The sequence below is a fragment of the Leucoraja erinacea genome, chromosome 31 (genome assembly GCF_028641065.1).
Source record: "Leucoraja erinacea ecotype New England chromosome 31, Leri_hhj_1, whole genome shotgun sequence".
NCBI lineage: Eukaryota > Metazoa > Chordata > Chondrichthyes > Rajiformes > Rajidae > Leucoraja > Leucoraja erinaceus.
The window spans coordinates 27,916,906-27,937,873 of NC_073407.1; the positions used below are offsets into that span (position 1 = coordinate 27,916,906).

General features: G+C 43.8%; 2 protein-coding genes across 3 annotated transcripts in view; both read left to right on the forward strand.

The window, feature by feature from the left end:
* LOC129712181 (tubulin beta chain-like) overlaps positions 1-11,943 on the forward strand; it is a 29,330-nt gene extending 17,387 nt beyond the window's left edge. The window contains exons 3-4 of the mRNA XM_055660443.1: positions 1,643-1,753; positions 10,770-11,943. Coding sequence (XP_055516418.1) covers positions 1,643-1,753; positions 10,770-11,827 — 1,169 coding nt within the window. The 3' untranslated portion in view covers positions 11,828-11,943. The remainder of the gene's footprint in view (positions 1-1,642; positions 1,754-10,769) is intronic.
* A 3,209-nt stretch (positions 11,944-15,152) lies between these two features.
* On the forward strand, positions 15,153-20,360 carry LOC129712180 (tubulin beta-4B chain-like). 2 transcript variants are annotated; one of them, XM_055660440.1, is made up of 4 exons: positions 15,153-15,278; positions 16,592-16,700; positions 16,773-16,883; positions 19,119-20,359. In XM_055660440.1, the coding sequence occupies exons 1-4, from the start codon at positions 15,222-15,224 to the stop codon at positions 20,177-20,179; spliced, it is 1,338 nt and encodes a 445-aa protein (XP_055516415.1). In that variant the 5' UTR covers positions 15,153-15,221; the 3' UTR covers positions 20,180-20,359. The 2 variants fall into 2 exon arrangements, with proteins under 2 accessions (XP_055516415.1, XP_055516416.1); XM_055660441.1 differs by lacking the exon at positions 16,773-16,883 and having other exon boundaries at positions 19,119-20,360.
* The last annotated feature ends 608 nt before the right edge of the window (positions 20,361-20,968 follow it).

Consider the following 20,968-nt stretch of genomic DNA (forward strand, 5'->3'; position numbering starts at 1 on the left):
TCTGAAACTTCTCAAGCTGAGAATGTGAGCCTCTGCAATCTCTCTGAGGAACAGCCTGGCACGTATAACCCTGCGGCAGGAGCACACACAACTGAATGTTTGCATGGATGAAAATTAATGTATTTCACCGGCTGTCTCTAGAGCTGGATAACCATCAGGTAAATGCAGGCCCTACTAGCTTCCCAAAGTGAAGGCTCTGTTTATTTACATAATGGTTGTGGAAATCATTTCATTCTGATCCACTGAAAATAGATCAAATTTACCCACATTCCCCGATCTTTAAAACTTAGTTCATTGGTTATCATGCATCTCCAAACTGTGTGTTGGTGCACTGATTAATGCAGCCAGCACTGTTCAGCTGATGTCATTGCTATCATCACAGATGGTCCAAGTTTAATCCAGACATGGAAGTTTTGAGAGATTAGAAACATAGAAAATAGGTGCAGGAGTAGGCCATTCGGCCCTTCGAGCCTGCACCGCCATTCAATATGATCATGGCTGATCATCCAACTCAGTATCCCGTACCTGCCCTTTCTCCATACCCCCAGATCCCTTTAGCCACAAGGGCCACATCTAATTCCCTCTTAAATATAGCCAATGAACTGGCCTCAACTACCTTCTGTGGCAGGGAGTTCCAGAGATTCACCACTCTCTGTGTGAAAAATGTTTTTCTCATCTCGGTCCTAAAGGATTTCCCCTTTATCCTTAAAATCTGACCCCTTGTCCTGGACTTCCCCAACATCGGGAACAATCTGTCCAACCCCTTAAGAATTTTGTAAGTTTCTATAAGATCCCCCCTCAATCTTCTAAATTCTAAGGAGTACAAGCCGAGTCTATCCAGTCTTTCTTCATATGAAAGTCCTCACATCCCAGGAATCAGTCTGGTGAACCTTCTCTGTACTCCCTCTATGGCAAGAATGTCTTTTCTCAGATTAGGAGACCAAAACTGTATGCAATACTCCAGGATTTGGTCTCACCAAGACCCTGTACAACTGCAGTAGAATCTCCCTGCTCCTATACTCAAATCCTTTTGCTATGAATGCTAACATACCATTCGCTTTCTTCACTGCCTGCTGCACCTGCATGCCTACTTTCAATGACTGGTTTACCATGACACCCAGGTCTCGTTGCATCTCCCCTTTTCCTAATTGGCCACCATTTAGGTAATAGTCTACTTTCCTGGTTTTGCCACCAAAGTGGATAACCTCACATTTATCCACATTATTGTAATGCGGTTGTGAGATAGTGGTGGGAGAGATGGCTTAGATCACTATAGCCTTTCTAGAGCAGTCTCTTGGACTCTTTTCACAAACCTCAGTTGTGTAACTATCTTTAAAGCATCAACTATCAATGTAAACTATCAATTTAAAGTATCAATGTTCTTTTGATATAGAACCTCAAACTTCCACCTTGCACTTTGAGTGCCCCACTCTAGGACTAGCTGATAGAGTCACTGCACGGGCATCGCACTCACACAGCAATCCTCCGGAGGCACTCCGCAGGAATGCTCTGTACGGAAATTAATCTGTTTTTTAGGATGGAATTGCAAAAAGTGATGAATTTTGGTTGAATTTCCTGTAACAAGTTTCTCGACTTTGCTATGGGCTTTGAGGGGTAATTGACATGTGTTCTGTTGGTGCAGGTGGTAAATATGTGCCTCGCGCTGTCCTCATGGATTTGGAACCTGGTACTATGGACTCTGTTCGCTCTGGACCCTTTGGACAGATTTTCCGACCTGATAATTTTGTGTTTGGTAAGTAGTTTGTGAGGCAAAAAGGGACTCACATTTGCTTTACCTCTTTGACATCTTTGACCTCACAGCGAGCATCATAATAAACATTTACTGGGATACTGGGGCTGTTTCCATACAGGTGGTTGGGCATTTGGTTTAATTTTGGGAGCAGTTTAAGAGATGGAGGCACTGTGCTCCAACCTCACTGCCCTCGGGACAGGCTTCAATTCTGACCTTGGCTGCCTTCCATGTGTGGTTTCCTCACACATCCCAAACACGTGCTGGTTGGTAGGTTTATTGGCCATTGTAAATTGTTTATAGTTTATGGTTTATAGACTACAGGTCAGCGTTCAATACCATCATCCTCTCCAAGCTGGTTGCCAGGCTCACGGAACTGGGTCTCTGCGCATCCCTCTGCAATTGGATCCTCGACTTCCTCATCCACAGACCACAATCAGTTTGAATTGGTAGAAGCACTTCATCCTCAGTAACAATTAGTACGGGAGCACCTCAAGGCTGTGTGCTCAGCCCCCTGCGTTACTCACTCTATACACATGAATGTGTAGCCAGCCAGTGCGAACTCCATCATCAAGTTCTCCGACGACACCACTGTTGTTGGACAAATCACAGATGGTGATGAGTATAGAAGTGAGATCGACCGATTGACCAAATGATGCAGCACAACAACCTGGCTCTCAACATCAGTAAAACCATGGAACTGATTGTGGACTTTGGTATGGGAAGGATGAGCACCCACAATCCTGTTTACATCAAGGAGAGGTGTCAAAAACTTCAAATTCCTGGGTGTGCATATTTCTGAAGATCTCTCCTGGACCTAGCACACTGATGCAATTATAAAGAAGGCACATCAGTGACTCTAATTCCTGAGAAGATTACCAAGATTCGGCATGTCGAAGAGGATTTTCCTGAACTTCTACAGGTGCACAGTAGAGAGCATGCTGACTGGTTGCGTCGTGGCCTGGTTCGACAACTTGAACGTCCAGGAGCGGAAATGACTGCAAAACATTGTGACCACTGCCCAGCCAATCACCGGCTTTGACCTCACCACCATCGAAGGGATCTATCGAAGTCGCAGCCTGAAAAAGGCAGCCAACATCATCAAAGACTCACACCATCCTGGGCACACACTCATTTCACCATTGCCATCGGGAATAAGGTACAGGAGCTTAAAAACTAACATCCAGGTTCAGGAACAGCTTCTTCCCTAAGCCTATCAGGCTATTGAACACTACAACAAATAAGTTCTGAACTGCAACAGACTATTATTATTATTGCACTATATTTGTTATTTATTGAGTATGTGTGCATGTGTATACACACACTGAACTTATTTTTTTCCCATTATGTACTATGTTCACATATTCTGTTGTGCTGCAGCAAGTAAGAATGTCATTATCTGGGACACATGACAATAAAACATTCTTGACTCTTGTCTAGATAGACGGTGGTAACATCAGGAGTGGGTTGGTAATGGGCATGCATGAAAATCTAGTTTACAGAACAGGTGGGGAAATGAAATTATGGGATCGCTTGGAGAGCTGGCATCGATTCGATGGGCTGAAAAGCCTCCTGGTGCAATCAAGAAACACAAATTAACAGCTCGGTTAAAAGTCCAATATACAGTAAGAATTCTCAGCTAATGTTATTTTAATACCATTGAATTGAAGACTGAGCAGGAAATTTAGGACTTAACTAGGCTAAGTGGGACCCGTTGGGTCCCAGCATCACACGGGAGGGCTGGTCCCCCAACACAATATTCCACCTCTCCACCAATTCCAATATTGGTGGCTAGTGGGGGGGGTGGATTTCTGGAGCACTAGTATGGGTGATGTCGACTGAAGGGACTGGTTTCCAGAGGGCTAGTATGGATATTGTGGGCCAAATGGATTCTTGGGCTGGTGGCTCAGTCACTCAAGCCCGTTGTGCTAGCAGGTCACTCACAGCTGGTGGGTTGACAGTTGACTCACAGCTATTCCTTGAAATTCCATTTCAAGCTGGGTGCAAGGTCACCAAATATTAGTGCAGTTTCTTACCACTTTAAGCAGGGTGCAAGGCTACCAAATTCAAGTGCTGTTTCATACCATTTCAAGCAGGGTGCAAGGCCACTAAAGAAAGCAAGCCATGACCTCTCCCTCTTCCATCTTGCAGAGATTGAACCACGCCCACACTTCTGGGTTTTATAGCCCCTCCCCCTCCCACCAGAAGGGGCGTGGCTTTCATGGCATGATTGACAGGAGAGAGGATCTCAACATTTTTAAAACATTAATAACTCTTATTTTTCATCGATGGGAAACATCCTCGGCACCTGATGAGCGGAGGGAGACTCTCTGAGTAAGATGGCCAAAAATCACAGCTATACGTGGTAGCGTTGTTTCTAAAATCAATATAAAGTACAAACAGGAAGTGGTCAAGATTAGACTTTTAATTATCTAGAACGCAAGGCAACATTAATTAGGCAAGGCAACTTTAATTAGGCAACACAGTTTTAGCATTTCTAAACCAAAGGCAACACAGCTTTAGCATTTCCAAACTATAATTTCAAACCACATGAAGGGCACTGACAGGTCAGTAAAGTCACTCACAGTTTAGTAGACATGTGTTCAGTGTTATTCACAGCTCAGACTGAGAGACGTGACCCTCTCACTCTCCCATTTTGCAGAGATTGAGACACTCAACACTTCCGGGTTTTATAGTCCCTCCGGAAGGGGTGTGGCCTTCAGGAGAGTGAATCTCAACATTTTTTAAACACTAATAACTCTTTTATTTTTCATCGATGGGACAAATCCTCTTGTCCTGCACAGCGGAGGGGGACTCTGAGTAAGATAGCCAAAAATCACAGCTGTAAGTAGCAGTGTTTTTTTCTAAAATCAATATACAGAACAACAGGAAGTGGTCAAGATCAGACTTTTAGTAATATAGATATCAATCTTCTGCTGATCTGAATTATTCTGAAATATTTCCTGTCCTTTGGTCATTGTATTAAAAAGTGCACTAAATCACAGACTGCAACAAATCTCAACCAACCAAGTACAAACCTTCTCAATCTTGGTTCCTTGTTCCGTTTACTGGCCATTCTTTAGTTTGTTCTGTCAAAGGAAGGATAGAAATGCATTCAGATATGTGATTTGTTGTGCTAATGGGATACTTCTTCAATGTCCTTCAATGAAAGCTGCTATAGAAACATAGAAAATAGGTGCAGGAGGGGGCTATTCGGCCCTTCGAGCCGGCACCGCCATTCATTGTGATCATGGCTGATTGGCCCCAATCAATAACTCGTGCCTGCCTTCTCCCCATATCCCTTGATTCCACTAGCCCCTAGAGCTCTATCTAACTCTCTCTTAAATCCATCCAGTGATTTGGCCTCCACTGCCCTCTGTGGCGGGGAATTCCACAAATTCACAGCTCTCTGGATGAAAAAGTTTTTTCTCACCTCAGTCTTAAATGGCCTCCCCTTTATTCTAAGACTGTGGCCCCTGGTTCTGGACTAGCCCAATATTGGGAACATTTTTCTTCCATCTCGCTTGTTCAGTCCTTTTATAATTTTATATGTTTCTATAAGAACCCCCCCTCATCCTTCTAAACTCCAGTGAATACAAGCCTAGTCTTTTCAATCTTTCCGCATATGACAGTCCCGCCATCCCAGGGATCAATCTGGTGAACCTACGCTGCACTGCCTCAATCACAAGGATGTCCTTCCTCAAATTAGGAGACCAAAACTGTACACAATACTCCAGATGTGGTCTTACCAGAGCCCTATACAACTGCAAATGAACCTCTCTACTTCTATAGTGAAATCCTCTTGTTATGAAGGCCAACATTCCATTAACTTTCTTCACTGCCTGATGTACCTGCACGCCAACTTTCAGTGACTGGTGTACAAGGACACCCAGGTCTCTCTGTACCTGCCCTTTATCTAACCTAACCCCATTGAGATAATAATCTGCCCCCTTGTTTTTGCCACCAAAGTGGATAACCTCACATTTATCAATATTATACTGCATCTGCCACACATCTGCCCACTCACTCAACCTGCCCAGGTCACCCTGCAGCCTTTTAACATCATCTTCACAGTTCACACTGCCACCCAGCTTTGAGTCAAGTGCAAACTTGCTAGTGTTGCACCTAATTCCCTCTTCCAAATCATTAATATATGGTAAACAGTTGCGGCCCCAACACCAAGCCTTGCGGCACTCCACTCGCCACTGCCTGCCATTTTGAAAAGGACCCGTTCACTCCTACTCTTTGCTTCCTGCCTGCCAACCAATTTTCTATCCACGTCAACACCCTACCCCCAATACCATGTGCTCTAATTTTAGTCACCAGTCTCCTGTGCGGGACCTTATCAAAGGCTTTCTGAAAGTCTAGATACACTACATCCACTGACACCCCTTCATCCATTTTACTTGTCACATCCTCAAAAAATTCCAGAATACTAGTCATGATTAGTCAAGCATGATTTCCCTTTCATAAATCCATGTTGACTTGGACTAATCCTTTTACTGCTATCCAAATGCCCCATTATTACCTCTTTAATAATTGAGTCCAGCATCTTTCCCACCACCGAAGTCAGGCTAACTGGTCTGTAATTCCCCGTTTTCTCTCTCGCACCTTTCTTGAAAAGTGGGATAACATTAGCAATCCTCCAATCCACAGAAACTGATTCTGAATCTATTGAACATTGGAAAATGATCACCAATGCATCCACTATTTCTAGAGCCATCTCCCTGAGGACCCTGGGATGCAGACCATCAGGCCCAGGGGGATTTATCATCCTTCAGTCCCATTAGCCTACCCAATACTATTTCTCGCCTAATGAACATTTCTTTCAGTTCCTCTACCCCCTTAGATCCTTTGTCCTCCAGTACTTCTGGGAGATTGTTTGTGTCATCCTTAGTGAAGACAGATCCGAAGTACCTGTTCAATTCTTCTGCCATTTCCTTGTTCCCCATAATAATTTCACCCGTGTCTGCCTTCAAGGGACCCACATTTGACTTTGCTACTCTTTTTCCCTTAACATATCTAAAGAAGCTTTTACTGTTCTTCTTTATATTCCTGGCCAGCTTCCCCTCGTACTTCATCTTTTCAGCCCGTCTTGCCCGTTTTGTTTCCTTCTGTTGTCCTATGAAATGTTCCCAATCCTCTGGCTTCCGGCTACTCTTTGCTGTGTTATACATCTTTTCTTTTAGTTTTATTCTATCCCTAACTTCTATTGTCAGCCACAGTTGCCTCCTACTCCCCTTAGAATCTTTCTTCCTTTTTGGAATGAAATGATCCTGCGTCTTCTGGATTATGCCCAGAAATTCCTGCCATTGCTGGTCCACCGTCATTCCTGCTAGGATCCCTTTCCAGCCTACCTTGGCCAGCTCCTCCCTCATGCCTTCATAGTCCCCTTTGTTCAACTGCATCACTGACACTTCCGATTTAACCTTCTCCTTCCCAAATTGCAGATTAAAACAAATCATATTATGATCACTACCTCCAAGCGGTTCCCTTACCTCTAGTTCTCTTATCTCTTATCTCACGGCCTGAGAAAAAGAAGATTGCTTTAGCCTCTGGCATTATTTTTTGTTGAGTTTAGACAGACAACAAGGAAACAAGCCCTTTGGCCCACCGAGTCTGCACCAACCAGATCGCAGCCGAAGAACTGGCTCCAGTTTTGCAGTTCATTTTCCAACAATCGCTTGACTCAGGTGATTTTCCGCTGGATTGGAGGAAGGCTAACATCACTCCTCTCTTTAAGAAGGGTTCAACCACCAACCCAGCGAATTATCGTCCTGTTTCATTAACAAGTACTTGCTGCAAATTGCTGGAACATTTAATTGATAGTAATCTGATGCGACACGTGAGCAAACATAACATTCTTGCTGACAACCAACATACATTTAGGAGGCATAGATCATGTGAGTCTCAGCTTATCCTGACGACAAATGACCTGGCCAAGCACCTTGATAGTAACGTCATCATGGATTTAGTAGTGCTGGACTTTTTTCTAAAGCATTTGATGGCATCCTACACCAGAGACTGCTTCGCAAACTTGACTTCTATGGTATTCGTTCCAACACGAAACAATGGATTTCCAGTTTCCTGACAAAACGTCTTCAGCGTGTGTGTGTGAACGGAAAGAGCTCCAATTGGCATCCAGTGTTGAGTGGTACACCACAGGACACAGTACTTGGCCCACATCTGTTTTTGCTTTACATAAATGACATCCATGAAAAAGTCGCAAGTACGACCAGACTATTCGCTGATGATTGTTTGCTGTACCGTCCAATTAAGTCAGCTGATGATGAAGATGCTCTCCAAAAGGATCTCGATACTATGGTTGAGTGGTCACAACAATGGGGCATGCAGTTCAACCCTTCCAAATGTGAAACTATGCGTGTCACCAGAAAGAGGAATCCAGGCGAAACATCTTACAATATACTTGGTGTCACCCTTGAAGAATCCAAACAAACCAAGTATCTTGGCATCAAATTACAGAATGATCTGCGTTGGAATGGTCAGACTCATCATGCAACGGTGAAAGCAACAGGTGTCCTAAACTTTCTGAGGCGCAACTTTCATCATTGTTCAACATCTGTCAAGGAGAAGCTTTACTTCACCCTCGTTAGACCTCATTTGGACTACGCAGTTACAGCATGGGACCCATACACAAATAAAAAAAATTCTTCCATCGAAAGTGTCCAAAGACAGGCAGCTCGATTTGTTACTAACACCTATGAGAGAGAAGCGAGTGTCACCAAACTTCTGAATTCACTGGGGTGGAACCCTCTCCAAGATAGACGTGAAGCTCACTACAAGACCTACACCAAACCCAAACCAATTAGGAGCAGACGAGGGCATTCGATCCAATTTGTGATCCCAGCTACCAAGACAGATGTGTACAGCAATTCATTCTTCCCCTGCACAATTAAGGCATGGAATAATCTCCACCCAACTATAGTTACCCAACCAGATGCAACTAAATTTAAAGTAGCTCTTTCTTCCCAATAACCCTTTCTGGCTTAAGCCCTCCATTCACCACCTCCAGTTTAAATTCCATTTGGAATATTTTGGAGGACCAAGAAACCAAGAACCAAGAACCAGCAATCCCCGCACACTAACACTATCCTGCAAACACTCGGGACAATTAACACTTATACCAAGCCAATTCATCTACAAACCTGCATGGTCACGGGGAGATCATACAAACTCTGTACAGACAGCACCCGTAGTCAGGATCGAACCCGGGTCTCTCAGCAACTCTACCACTGTGCTACTGTACCGCCCATTGTATTCTAGAAATTATTTCAAGGTAGATGCCTCATTTAACCAGATACGAGTCTATTGCCATTTTACAATTATTTTGGTGCCAGAATCCGAGCTGCCCTAAAGTTGATACTGTTTATGTTTCTTCAAGATAATTATCCTTACAAAAAGGTTGAAATATTGAAAAACAGCGTCAGAATAATACCAGAGGTTGCACTCCTGTTCATAAAATCCTAAGATAAAATGACTCATTTTATATCTTAGGTGATTATTTTCCAATGTTCAATAGATTCAGGATCATTGAAGGAACAGTGGATTGGAGGATTGCTAATGTTATCCCACTTTTCAAGAAAGAAACGAGAGAGAAAACGGGGAATTACAGACCAGTTAGCCTGACTTCGGTGGTGGGAAAGATGCTGGAGTCAATTATTAAAGAGGTAATAATGGGGCATTTGGATAGCAGGATTAGTCCAAGTCAACATGGATTTATGAAAGGGAAATCATGCTTGACTAATCTTCTGGAATATTTTCAGGATGTGACAAGTAAAATGGATGAAGGGGTGCCAGTGGATGTAGTGTATCTAGACTTTCAGAAAGCCTTTGATAAGATCCTTGTCCTTGTACACCGGTCACTGAAAGTTGGCTTACAGGTACAGCAGGCAGTGAAGAAAGCTAATGGAATGTTGGCCTTCATAACAAGATGATTTCAGTATAGGAGTAAAGAGGTTCTTCTGCAGTTGTATGGGGCTCTGGTGAGACCACATCTGGAGTATTGTGTACAGTTTTGGTCTCCTAATTTGAGGAAGGACATCCTTGTGATTGAGGCAGTGCAGCATAGGTTCACGAGATTGATCCCTGGGATGGCGGGACTGTCATATGAGGAAAGATTGAAAAGACTAGGCTTGTATTCACTGGAGTTTAGAAGGATGAGGGGGAATCTTATAGAAACATATAAAATTATAAAAGGACTGGACAAGCTAGATGCAGGAAAAATGTTCCCAATGTTGGGCGAATCCAGAACCAGGGGTCACAGTCTTAGAATAAAGGGGAGGTCATTTAAGACTGAGGTGAGAAAAAACTTTTTCACCCAGAGAGTTGTGAATTTATGGAATTCCCTGCCACAGAGGGCAGTGGAGGCCAAATCACTGGATGGATTTAAGAGAGAGCTAGATAGAGCTCTAGGGGCTAGTGGAGTCAAGGGATATGGGGAGAAGGCAGGCATGGGTTATTGATAGGGTCGATCAGCCATGATCACGATGAATGGCGGTGCTGGCTCGAAGGGCTGAATGGCCTCCTGCACCTAGTTTCTATGTTTCTATGACTCCATTTGGCTCATAATGTCACAGCCAGCAGCTGTTCGAAGAATATGACTGGTTTAAAAGTCACATGCTAGTTATTTTACCTGTGTTCTGAAAGTCACTCCACTTTCTGGTTGATTTTAATTTGTAAATTTCCATTAAACGAACCCTGCAGTTTTGCTTATTTTAAAACACGTAAACCTGGACGGCAGGTTTATGGACATCTGTAAGATTGCTGAGAGTCCCTTTGGGTCATTGATGAAGCAAAACTCGTGCAGTCATTCATCCTCCATTTGATTCCTGCCAGTCATCAATGATATCAATGACACCAGTAAGATCATACAGAGAGGCACCAGCTTTAAACGTGGTATCCTGGTAATGTTACACTACATTACCAAAGAACACAACCCAGCTTTAATGTTCTACTACATAGGACTTGTAGGAATTTAACGTGTTCTCATTTCTTGCAGGTCAGAGTGGTGCCGGTAATAACTGGGCTAAAGGTCACTACACTGAAGGTGCTGAATTGGTTGACTCTGTTCTGGATGTGGTGAGGAAGGAGGCTGAGAGTTGTGATTGTCTTCAAGGCTTTCAACTCACCCACTCACTAGGTGGTGGTACTGGTGCTGGCATGGGTACACTCCTCATCAGTAAGATTCGAGAAGAATATCCTGATAGAATCATGAACACTTTTAGTATTGTGCCCTCACCTAAAGTATCAGACACTGTAGTAGAGCCTTATAATGCAACTCTATCTGTCCATCAGCTCGTGGAGAACACTGATGAAACTTACTGCATTGATAATGAGGCTCTTTATGACATCTGTTTCCGTACCCTTAAACTGACAACTCCTACTTATGGTGATTTAAACCACCTTGTGTCTGCTACCATGAGTGGCGTCACAACCTGTTTGAGATTCCCTGGGCAGCTCAATGCTGACTTACGAAAACTAGCTGTAAACATGGTTCCCTTTCCCCGTCTGCACTTCTTTGTGCCAGGTTTCACTCCTTTGACCAGCCGTGGTAGCCAGCAGTACCGTGCTCTCACAGTACCTGAGCTTACCCAACAGATGTTTGATGCCAAGAACATGATGGCTGCCTGTGACCCTCGACATGGCCGTTACCTGACAGTTGCTGCTGTTTTCCGTGGCCGTATGTCCATGAAGGAGGTTGATGAACAGATGCTGAATGTACAGAATAAGAATAGTACCTATTTTGTGGAGTGGATTCCCAATAATGTTAAGACTGCTGTTTGTGACATCCCACCTCGAGGGCTCAAGATGTCTGCCACATTCATTGGCAATACAACAGCCATCCAAGAGCTGTTTAAACGTATCTCTGAGCAGTTTACTGCTATGTTCAGAAGGAAAGCTTTCTTGCATTGGTACACTGGCGAGGGCATGGAAGAGACTGAATTTACTGAAGCTGAGAGCAACATGAACGACCTGGTGTCTGAGTATCAGCAATACCAGGATGCCACATCTGGAGAAGAGGCTGAAGAGGAAGAATTAGGCGGAGAAGAAAATTAAGATATATATTGTGCATTTTGTCTATTGCCATTCTGCACTTTTTTGTTTTCATATCAAATGCTACTTTTAAAAGGAATAAATTTAAATAATTGCAGTACAGTTTTGTTTGAAGTGTTGTTTACAAAGTTAATACCTGCGTTGTGCTATTTAATGGGAAACTCTTAATCCCCAGATGATAATCAGTGGCCAAATTGGACATTTCAATAAAATGTAAGAAAGCTTCATAAAGTATTTAATTATATATAAAATTTGGTGCTCATCTAACATAGAAACATAGAAACATAGAAAATAGGTGCAGGAGTAGGCCATTCGGCCCTTCGAGTCTGCTCCGCCATTCAATATGATCATGGCAGATCATCCAACTCAGTATCCTGTACCTGCCTTCTCTCCATATCCCCTGATCCCTTCAGCCACAAGGGCCACATCTAACTCCCTCTTAAATATACCCAATGAACTGGCCTCAACTACCTTCTGTAGCAGAGAATTACAGAGATTCACCACCCTCTGTGTGAAAAATGTTTTTCTCATCTCGGTCCTAAAAGATTTCCCCCTTATCCTTTAAACTGTGACCCCTTGTTCTGGACTTCCCCAACATCAGGAACAATCTTCCTGCATCTAGCCTGTCCAACCCCTTAAGAATTTTGTAAGTTTCTATAAGATCCCCCCTCAATCTTCTAAATTCTAGCGAGTACAAGCCGAGTCTATCCAGTCTTTCTTCATATGAAAGTCCTGACATCCCAGGAATCAGTCTGGTGAACCTTCTCTGTACTCCCTCTATGGCAAGAATGTATTTCCTCAGATTAGGAGACCAAAACTGTACGCAATACTCCTGGTGTGGTCTCACCAAGACCCTGTACAACTGCAGTAGAATCTCCCTGCTCCTATACTCAAACAAGAGAATCTGTTTTACTTTGAAACCATGTTGCCCATGTAACCCATCAGTGGGCTTTTATGTTGTCTAGCCACTGAATGACCTTCCCACAAATCTTTCCAAACATTTTCTAGGTATTTTTGTACCAGCTCTACTTAAAATCAAAGGTCAATAAAATGTGAACTGGAGCTGAGGTTTTGTTGAATGGATTTGGGGAGCCATTGCATGCAGCCAGCATTAACAATGGCAGCTTCTCAAACAGGTGAAGTAGCTTCCTCATGGCGTAGTCAACTACATTACTCCAATAATGATATTATGTCAGTGGGTCATGTATGATTATGGTCTTGAGTATTTCTCTGTTGGGTCAGGGTTTATTCCAAATTGTCTTCCAAGTGGTGGTGAGCCATTGCTTGCCGTTTTGCACTCTGTTGCATTGTCGGGTAGGGAGTTTTTTCAGCCAGTTGTTACTAGTGGCACTGCTGAGCCATTTTTAGTTTTCCACCCAGAGTACATTTTGTGCCCGTGCTACTCTGTTTATTCTGGCTTGATCAATATGAGGAGCACTGATTCATCAGCTAGGGAAGGATGGGAAATGGTAAACAGGAGGATGTATCCTGGTTCATGTTTGATCTGTGGAGGAACTCATGGTCAGGAGTTAGAATGTAGAACAGTGCAGCACAGGAACGGGCCCTTCGACCCACAATGTTTATGCCGCCTAACATGATGGCTATTTAAACTGATCTCATCTGCCTGTACATGATCCATATCCCTCTATTCCCTGCACTTCTATGTACCTGTCTAAAAGCCCCTTAAACGGCACTAGCATATTTTCATCCACCACCACCACCAATGGCACTTGCCCCACACATCTCCGTTAAACTTCCCCCCTCTCACTTTGTAGCTAATGGACATTTTCACCCTGAGAAAAAGGCTGATTGTCTGCCCTATCTATGCATCTCATAATTGGATATACTATTGTTGATGTTAAGGAATGGCAGAGCAACTCCCTTTGGTCTTGACTGTCACCTCTGAACCAAAATACACCCAGGGGCTGTGATTTTTTTAAAACTAAACAGATTTTATTAAAATTAATTAATTTGAACAGTATAAGTGTCATGGTCACAATGATGGCTTGTTTGTTAGTCCACTAGATTACTGGTTTGGTAATTGGTAATTGATGGACTTGCACCAACAGTCCTTCTGGGTAACATGTTGCCAGTTCAATCTGAATGCCATTGCTTCACAAATCTTCCGACTTTAGACTCTTAACCAGATTCAAATCTTCTAACTTTGGATTATTCTACAACCCTATCAGAGCCTGATATAGTGTCTGCATATGGCAGATATCTGATGGATTGTTTTCCAGGCCCGTGAAGACAGCAGAGTGGTGGTTTGGATGTGTAAGAAGAACCCGCAGATGCTGGTTTACACCAAAGATACACAAAATGCTGGAGTAACTCAGTGGGTCAGGCAGCATCTCTGGAGAGAAGGAATAGGTGACATTCCGGGTCAAGACCCTTCTTCAGTCAGGGAGAGTGAAACTAAAGGAAACCTCTAGTCTGAAGAAATGTCTCGACCCAAAACGTCACATTCCTTTTCTCCAGAGAATGAGGGGATGCTTGATACGGTTGTTGGATTGCCGTTGTACAAATGCCAATTAAGACATCCATAGATTACACAGATTATTTGTTAACAATCTGGGGTTGCATTCATAAATGAGCCATTGCCCCGCAAACATATCCCATATAGGTGTGTGTATATGCCACGGTGCTATATTTCTGTCAGTTCGCACTCATTGACACCTTTGCAGCCTGAAGCAGATTTGAGGAAGCCTCGAGATAAGTACTGTGCGTTTTACCATAGAAATCTGGTGGGATTTCATTTCATCGCACAATAGGAACAAGTGCAGAATAAGTTTATAATAATCAGGTAATGGTTTGTGAATTAAAAGCAGGAAAGTCTGGAAATGTCAACAGGATAAGCAATATTTAAGGGGAGGGAGGCAGATTTAGCAGTGTACACTAGTTCTCTCTTGATGCTGCCTGTATTTTTGGAGTTTAATTGCAGCAATTATACGTGCCAATTCGCATTGTACAGAGGCCTGACACCATCGGCATCGGACAGAAGACAGCGGCATCGTTTGGTACTGAGGCTGCCGGCATCGTGCAGAGGCCATCGGCATCGGACAGAAGACAGCGGCATCGTGCAGCGGCTGTTGTCCGGGGCCGTCGGGCGGGCGACACCAAACACCGCCACCGCGTTCCCGCCAAACTCCCGCCCAGCACATGGTGCGGCTGGAACACACGCGCCAGGCCGGGTTCAACCAATGAGGGCACAGCTTCCCCGCAGTGGGCGGGCGTTTCCTTTGATTGACACGGGTATACACCAATAGTAGTCTGGCAAGTAGGCCCGCCCACCACCCGGGTGACGGTGACGCGCGGGTATATAAATGGTGGCGCGGACAGCGGCGCTCAGTCTGGCCGTGCTTTTGCAGGTGATTGTGGTTAATAAAGTGATAGCAGCATGAGGGAGATTGTCCATCTGCAAGCAGGCCAGTGCGGCAACCAGATTGGAGCGAAGGTTTGTACAGGTGTCAGGGAGTGAGGAAGTTAACCCACTGGGTGTGATGGGGTGGCGCATCAGTGAGGTGGGAGCTGCCGTCGTGATGTTGGCGTCGAGCAGCGGGCGGGGGAAGGCAGAGCGAGCTCCCCGCGGGTCGTCGCTGCGAGGGGTCGGAACCGGCGCTATGGAGGAACGGAAACCGCTGTGAGGGAGCCGGGCTGTGCGGGCGCGGTGAGGGGTCGGGGCCGGGCGCGGTGAGGGAGCCGGGCTGTGCGGGCGCCGGTATGGGGACGGGACCGGGCGCGGTGAGGGGTCGGGGCCGGGCGCGGGGTGAGGGGGCGGGACCGGGACGGGGGGACCGCGGTGAGGATGGAGCCGGGCTGTGCGGGGCGGGCGCGTGAGGGGTCGGGACCGAGAGGGGTCGGGGTCGGGGCCCGCTTTGATGGAGCCGGGCTGTGAGGGGTCGGTGAGGGACCGGGGCCGGTGAGGGGTCGGGGCCGGGGCCCGCTTTGATGGAGCCGGGCTGTGCGGGCGCGGTGGGGGGTCGGGACCGGGACCGGGGCCCGCTGTGATGGAGCCGGGCTGTGAGGGGTCGGTGAGGGACCGGGCGCGGTGAGGGGGCGGGGCCGGGCGCGGGGAGGGGTCGGGACCGGGCGCGGCGAGGGGGCGGGACCGGGACCGGGGCCCGCTGTGATGGACCGGGGCCGGTGAGGGGTCGGGGCCGGGGCCCGCTGTGATGGGGCCGGGCTGTGAGGTGTCGGTGACCGTTGGAGGACGGTTGGAAAGCGCGCGCTTTCAAGCGCATGCGTTCGCCTCGAGCGGGGCCTGGGCGCATGCGCTTCGCCACGTGCTCTGGCCCGCGGAGAAGGCGCGAAGTATCTTCAATTCTAATGGCATTTGAGCCTTAGTATATCGAGCCTGTATTGATAATTTCAATTGTGCACAAAAATGCTGGAGAAAGTCAGCGGGTGCAGCAGTTGAACAACTGGCATTTCAAATAGATTATAGAATTTTCAATCATGAAGTATTTTATCCAAAAATGGGTCTAAAAATTGCAACATTATAATCTCGAGGAAAGCTAACACCTGTTGCCAAACATAACGTTATGCTCTTGAAGCCATTTTTATGGCTGACATCTTGTTTTTGAAGCGTGAACTACATTTTTGTTTTGAACATCATTAAAAATTTGGTGTGACATTTTTAATGCCACCCAATTTTATCTGATGCTACTCAATAGAATGACTGCTTCATGATGCTATTTTACAATAAAACTGACTGAAAAGACAAAATGCCTTCTAATTCCTCTAACCATATTCCTGTTTGTCTTTTAGTTTTGGGAAGTCATTAGTGATGAGCATGGCATTGATCCTACTGGAGCCTATCATGGAGATAGCGATCTTCAACTGGAAAGGATTAATGTCTACTACAACGAGGCTACAGGTATAAATAAAATATATCACTTATGTTTTGCTTATATTGTGAATGCAGAAACATATGTTTATTTTTGAACAGGTGGAAAATATGTACCACGAGCCATTCTCATGGATTTAGAACCTGGTACTATGGACTCTGTTCGTTCTGGACCCTTTGGACAGATTTTCAGGCCAGATAACTTTGTGTTTGGTAGGTAAATATTTTCAGAGTAATTACAAACTTTCTGGAATAGAAAAATTAACTGAGGAATTAATCGGCCAATCAACTTGTTCCACTGTTTAATGGTTTGCATTATTGCCGACAGATACTCATGTTTAGTAAGTTTGCATAACAATGAAGTGGGTGGTATTGTAGATAACAAAGATGGTTATCGAAGGATAAATTAAAGATATAGGTTATGTTTTGCTTATATTGTGAACGCACAAACATTTGATTATTTATTTATGTGCCACGAGACATTCTCATGGATTTAGAACTTGGTAGTATGGACTGTTTGTTCTGGACCCTTTGAATAGATTGCAGGATCTTGATCAGTGGGCAGGGAGAATGGTCGTATTAATAATAATAATAATACATTTTATTTGTTGGCGCCTTTCAGACATCTCAAGGACACCTTACATAGATTAACAGGAATATAAACATATAATCAGAGTAAAATAAATAATAAAGACATCACAGAGACACAAAGTAAAAACAGAATTCAGTCCAAAAACAGAAAATCAAAAACATAATGTGAATTAGTATACCTCCTGACAGATACGGCGAGTATGTTTAAATTCGCAAGTCTTATATATGTTTAACTATATTCGCTCTTTACGGGGAAGGATATAGATTGGTTATTGCATGTGAACCAATCATAGTAGAGTAGCATCACTAACCCCACCTTACTGTATGCTTTATATTAACACCCACTTCCTACATTAAGTAGTCCTGGAAGCAGCGATGATGAATTAGGAACTAACAACCTGCTGCACCACTATACTGTTACAATTAAAGATGACTTTAAACTCCAGTTGTGTAACATTCATTTACAGTTACAATCAAAGATCCTATAGCTTGCTATACATTCTTTAGTTACAATGAATTACGGAGTGCAAGTTTAACACAAACATCAACTCAAACACAGCACATGAGCCATTTTTAAAGGTTTTTTTTATAAACTTAAAAAAATAAAGTTTTTATTTTACAGAATTATAATTTATTGACATTAATTAACAAAAATAGCAGTTATGACTGAACAGAATCATGAATAATGGGTCTAACCCTATATCTCATGCACACAAACTGTTCCCCCGCAACGCTGATTACACTGCAGGAGGGATTTACAACGTCGGATCAGGTTTACTGAAAAGGCTGACGTTCCGTAGCGTACTACACGTCAGCCCTTTGGTTTTAGTAGGAGTGCACTATCTAGTTTGCTATAGGACCTTTGCTGCAAACTGGTCAAGACTGGGATTAGACTCAAGACTACTAAATTGAGGAGCCATGAATGCACAAGTCTGAGGAGGAGACTACGAAACCAGAATCGAGATGCTGAACTCGTCATGACAGATCAGAAACTGGTCATGACAGATGGAACAGGACTTTAACAGATCAGAATCCAGTACCGGTGCAAACTGAGGCGGTGGTCAGACCAAAACATCAGAAGACCACCCAAGAGATATGGGGACAATGAGATATTAACATGTGAAAATTATGTGTTATCAATGTAACGAATGCCATATCCAAAATGGTGGTGGAATGTTCAGTTTACAATGTCATAATGCAAATATCCTTTTTGTTTGATAAGGACGGGATATCACGGTAACTGATGTCCAATTTAAATGTATCATGTGTTGCTAAGAGTCAGAAAGGCCATAGGAGTTGTTACCTTTATGTAAAGGAATGGAATAAAACAAAGCGTTTATGTTCAGTGTCCTTGAAGTGTGCTTATATTGGGATCAAGGCGATGATCTGACAGGCGTAGGAACAGTCTGGCTGTACAGTCATGGGTATAGAGTGAGTAGAGCAGTGGACTGGGCACACAGCCTTGAGGTGCTCCTTTGCTGTTTGAGGAGAAGTTCTGTTGACAATTCATACTGATTGTGATATGTCGATGAAGAAGTTGAAGATTCAGTTACATAGGGATGAGCAGAGACTCAGTTTTTGTTGTTTATCTTCATAACAATTGCTTGATTATTCAGGTTTTTGGTTTTAAATAATGTAAGGAAGCTGATGTAAAATTATTGGAACTTCCTTTGAAAATAATTCTTATTTATTATTGCAGGAAACTGGGGATGGTTGGAAACTAACATTTTGTTTCACTATATCTGGAGATTGATCAGTTTGCAGGCATATGGTTATTTTTGGATTATTTTTTAAAAACTCGGTATGTGCATATTACCTGAAAACAGTAAGAATTGATTGTCCTTTCATTTCTTGTAGGTCAGAGTGGTGCTGGTAACAATTGGGCCAAAGGTCATTACACTGATGGTGCCGAATTGATTGACTCTGTTCTGGATGTGGTGAGGAAGGAGGCTGAGGGTTGTGATTGTCTTCAAGGCTTTCAACTCACCCACTCGCTAGGTGGTGGTACTGGATCGGGCATGGGTACACTCCTTATCAGTAAGATTCGAGAAGAATATCCTGATAGAATCATGAATACATTTAGTGTTGTGCCCTCACCTAAAGTATCAGACACTGTAGTAGAGCCTTATAATGCAACTCTATCTGTCCATCAGCTCGTGGAGAACACTGATGAGACATTTTGCATTGATAATGAGGCTCTTTATGACATCTGCTTCCATACCCTTAAACTGACTACTCCTACTTATGGTGATTTAAATCATTTAATGTCCGCAACCATGAGTGGTGTAACAACTTGTTTGAGATTCCCTGGGCAGTTGAATGCTGACTTACGAAAACTAGCAGTAAACATGGTTCCATTTCCCCGCCTGCATTTTTTCATGACAGGCTTTGCTCCTTTGACCAGCCGTGGTAGCCAGCAGTACCGTGCTCTCACAGTACCTGAGCTTACCCAACAGATGTTTGATGCCAAGAACATGATGGCTGCCTGTGACCCTCGACATGGCCGTTACCTGACAGTTGCTGCCATTTTCAGAGGCCGTATGTCTATGAAGGAGGTTGATGAACAGATGCTGAATGTACAGAATAAGAATAGTACCTATTTCGTGGAATGGATTCCCAATAATGTTAAGACTGCTGTTTGTGACATCCCACCTCGAGGGCTCAAAATGTCTGCCACTTTCATTGGCAACAGTACAGCTATTCAGGAGCTGTTCAAGCGCATTTCTGAGCAGTTTACTGCTATGTTTCGAAGGAAAGCTTTCTTGCATTGGTACACTGGTGAGGGTATGGATGAAATGGAGTTTACTGAGGCTGAGAGCAACATGAATGACCTGGTATCTGAGTATCAACAATATCAGGATGCTACAATTGGAGATGAAGGTGAATTTGAGGAGGAGGGGGAGGAAGAGGCTGCATAAACAGCATTGTATATTATGAACTTCTAAACCTGTTTTCTTTGTTACATTAAGACCTGTTTCTGAAGTTTGTCTTTTTTCTTGTAGTTTCATATATTTTCTGTTTTATATTGACTCGTGGTTTGAAAATTTTAAATAAAAATGGTTGCTAATTTAATTGTAGATGTTTCTATCTTGACAAGCCTTCATTTCTGCATCGGGAAACTCTGAAACTAATTTGGAACTGGACTTGTCCAATATAAAAGACTTGGACAAGTCCAGTTAAGAGTTGACAGCAGCATCCCACTCATTCAGGAATGGGAAGCTGAGGCCTTAGGAGTTCACATTTTATCAAATGCTTTTGGACGTGGAGATAAGTGTAGGAAGATCTAACGCTAAGCGGCCATGTTAAGTGTGAGGAGAATGCAGAAAAGCTTTAAGGATTTAACACCGCCTAAAAATAAAGGAGTCCCCATTCAGGACTAACGAGAATGTCTTACCCCAGATGCTATGAATCTTTGGAATTTTGGAGTGGAGGGCCCATAACAGTATATTCATGACTGAGTTGATAAATTTATAAATATTAAAGAAATTGAATACTATGGGATAAATGGTGGAAAATGGTATAATGTTGAAGACCATGAATTTACTAAACAGCAGAGCAGGTATGGGGTGCCAAATGACCTTATTTCTGTTCTTACTACACTCTTGCACGGAGAGTTTGGTGTGGCTTCCCCACCATGGAACAGAAAGATAACGCAGGGCCAGAAAAGATCTGGAAGGTTGTCTGTGTATTTAATAAAGTTCTGCTCC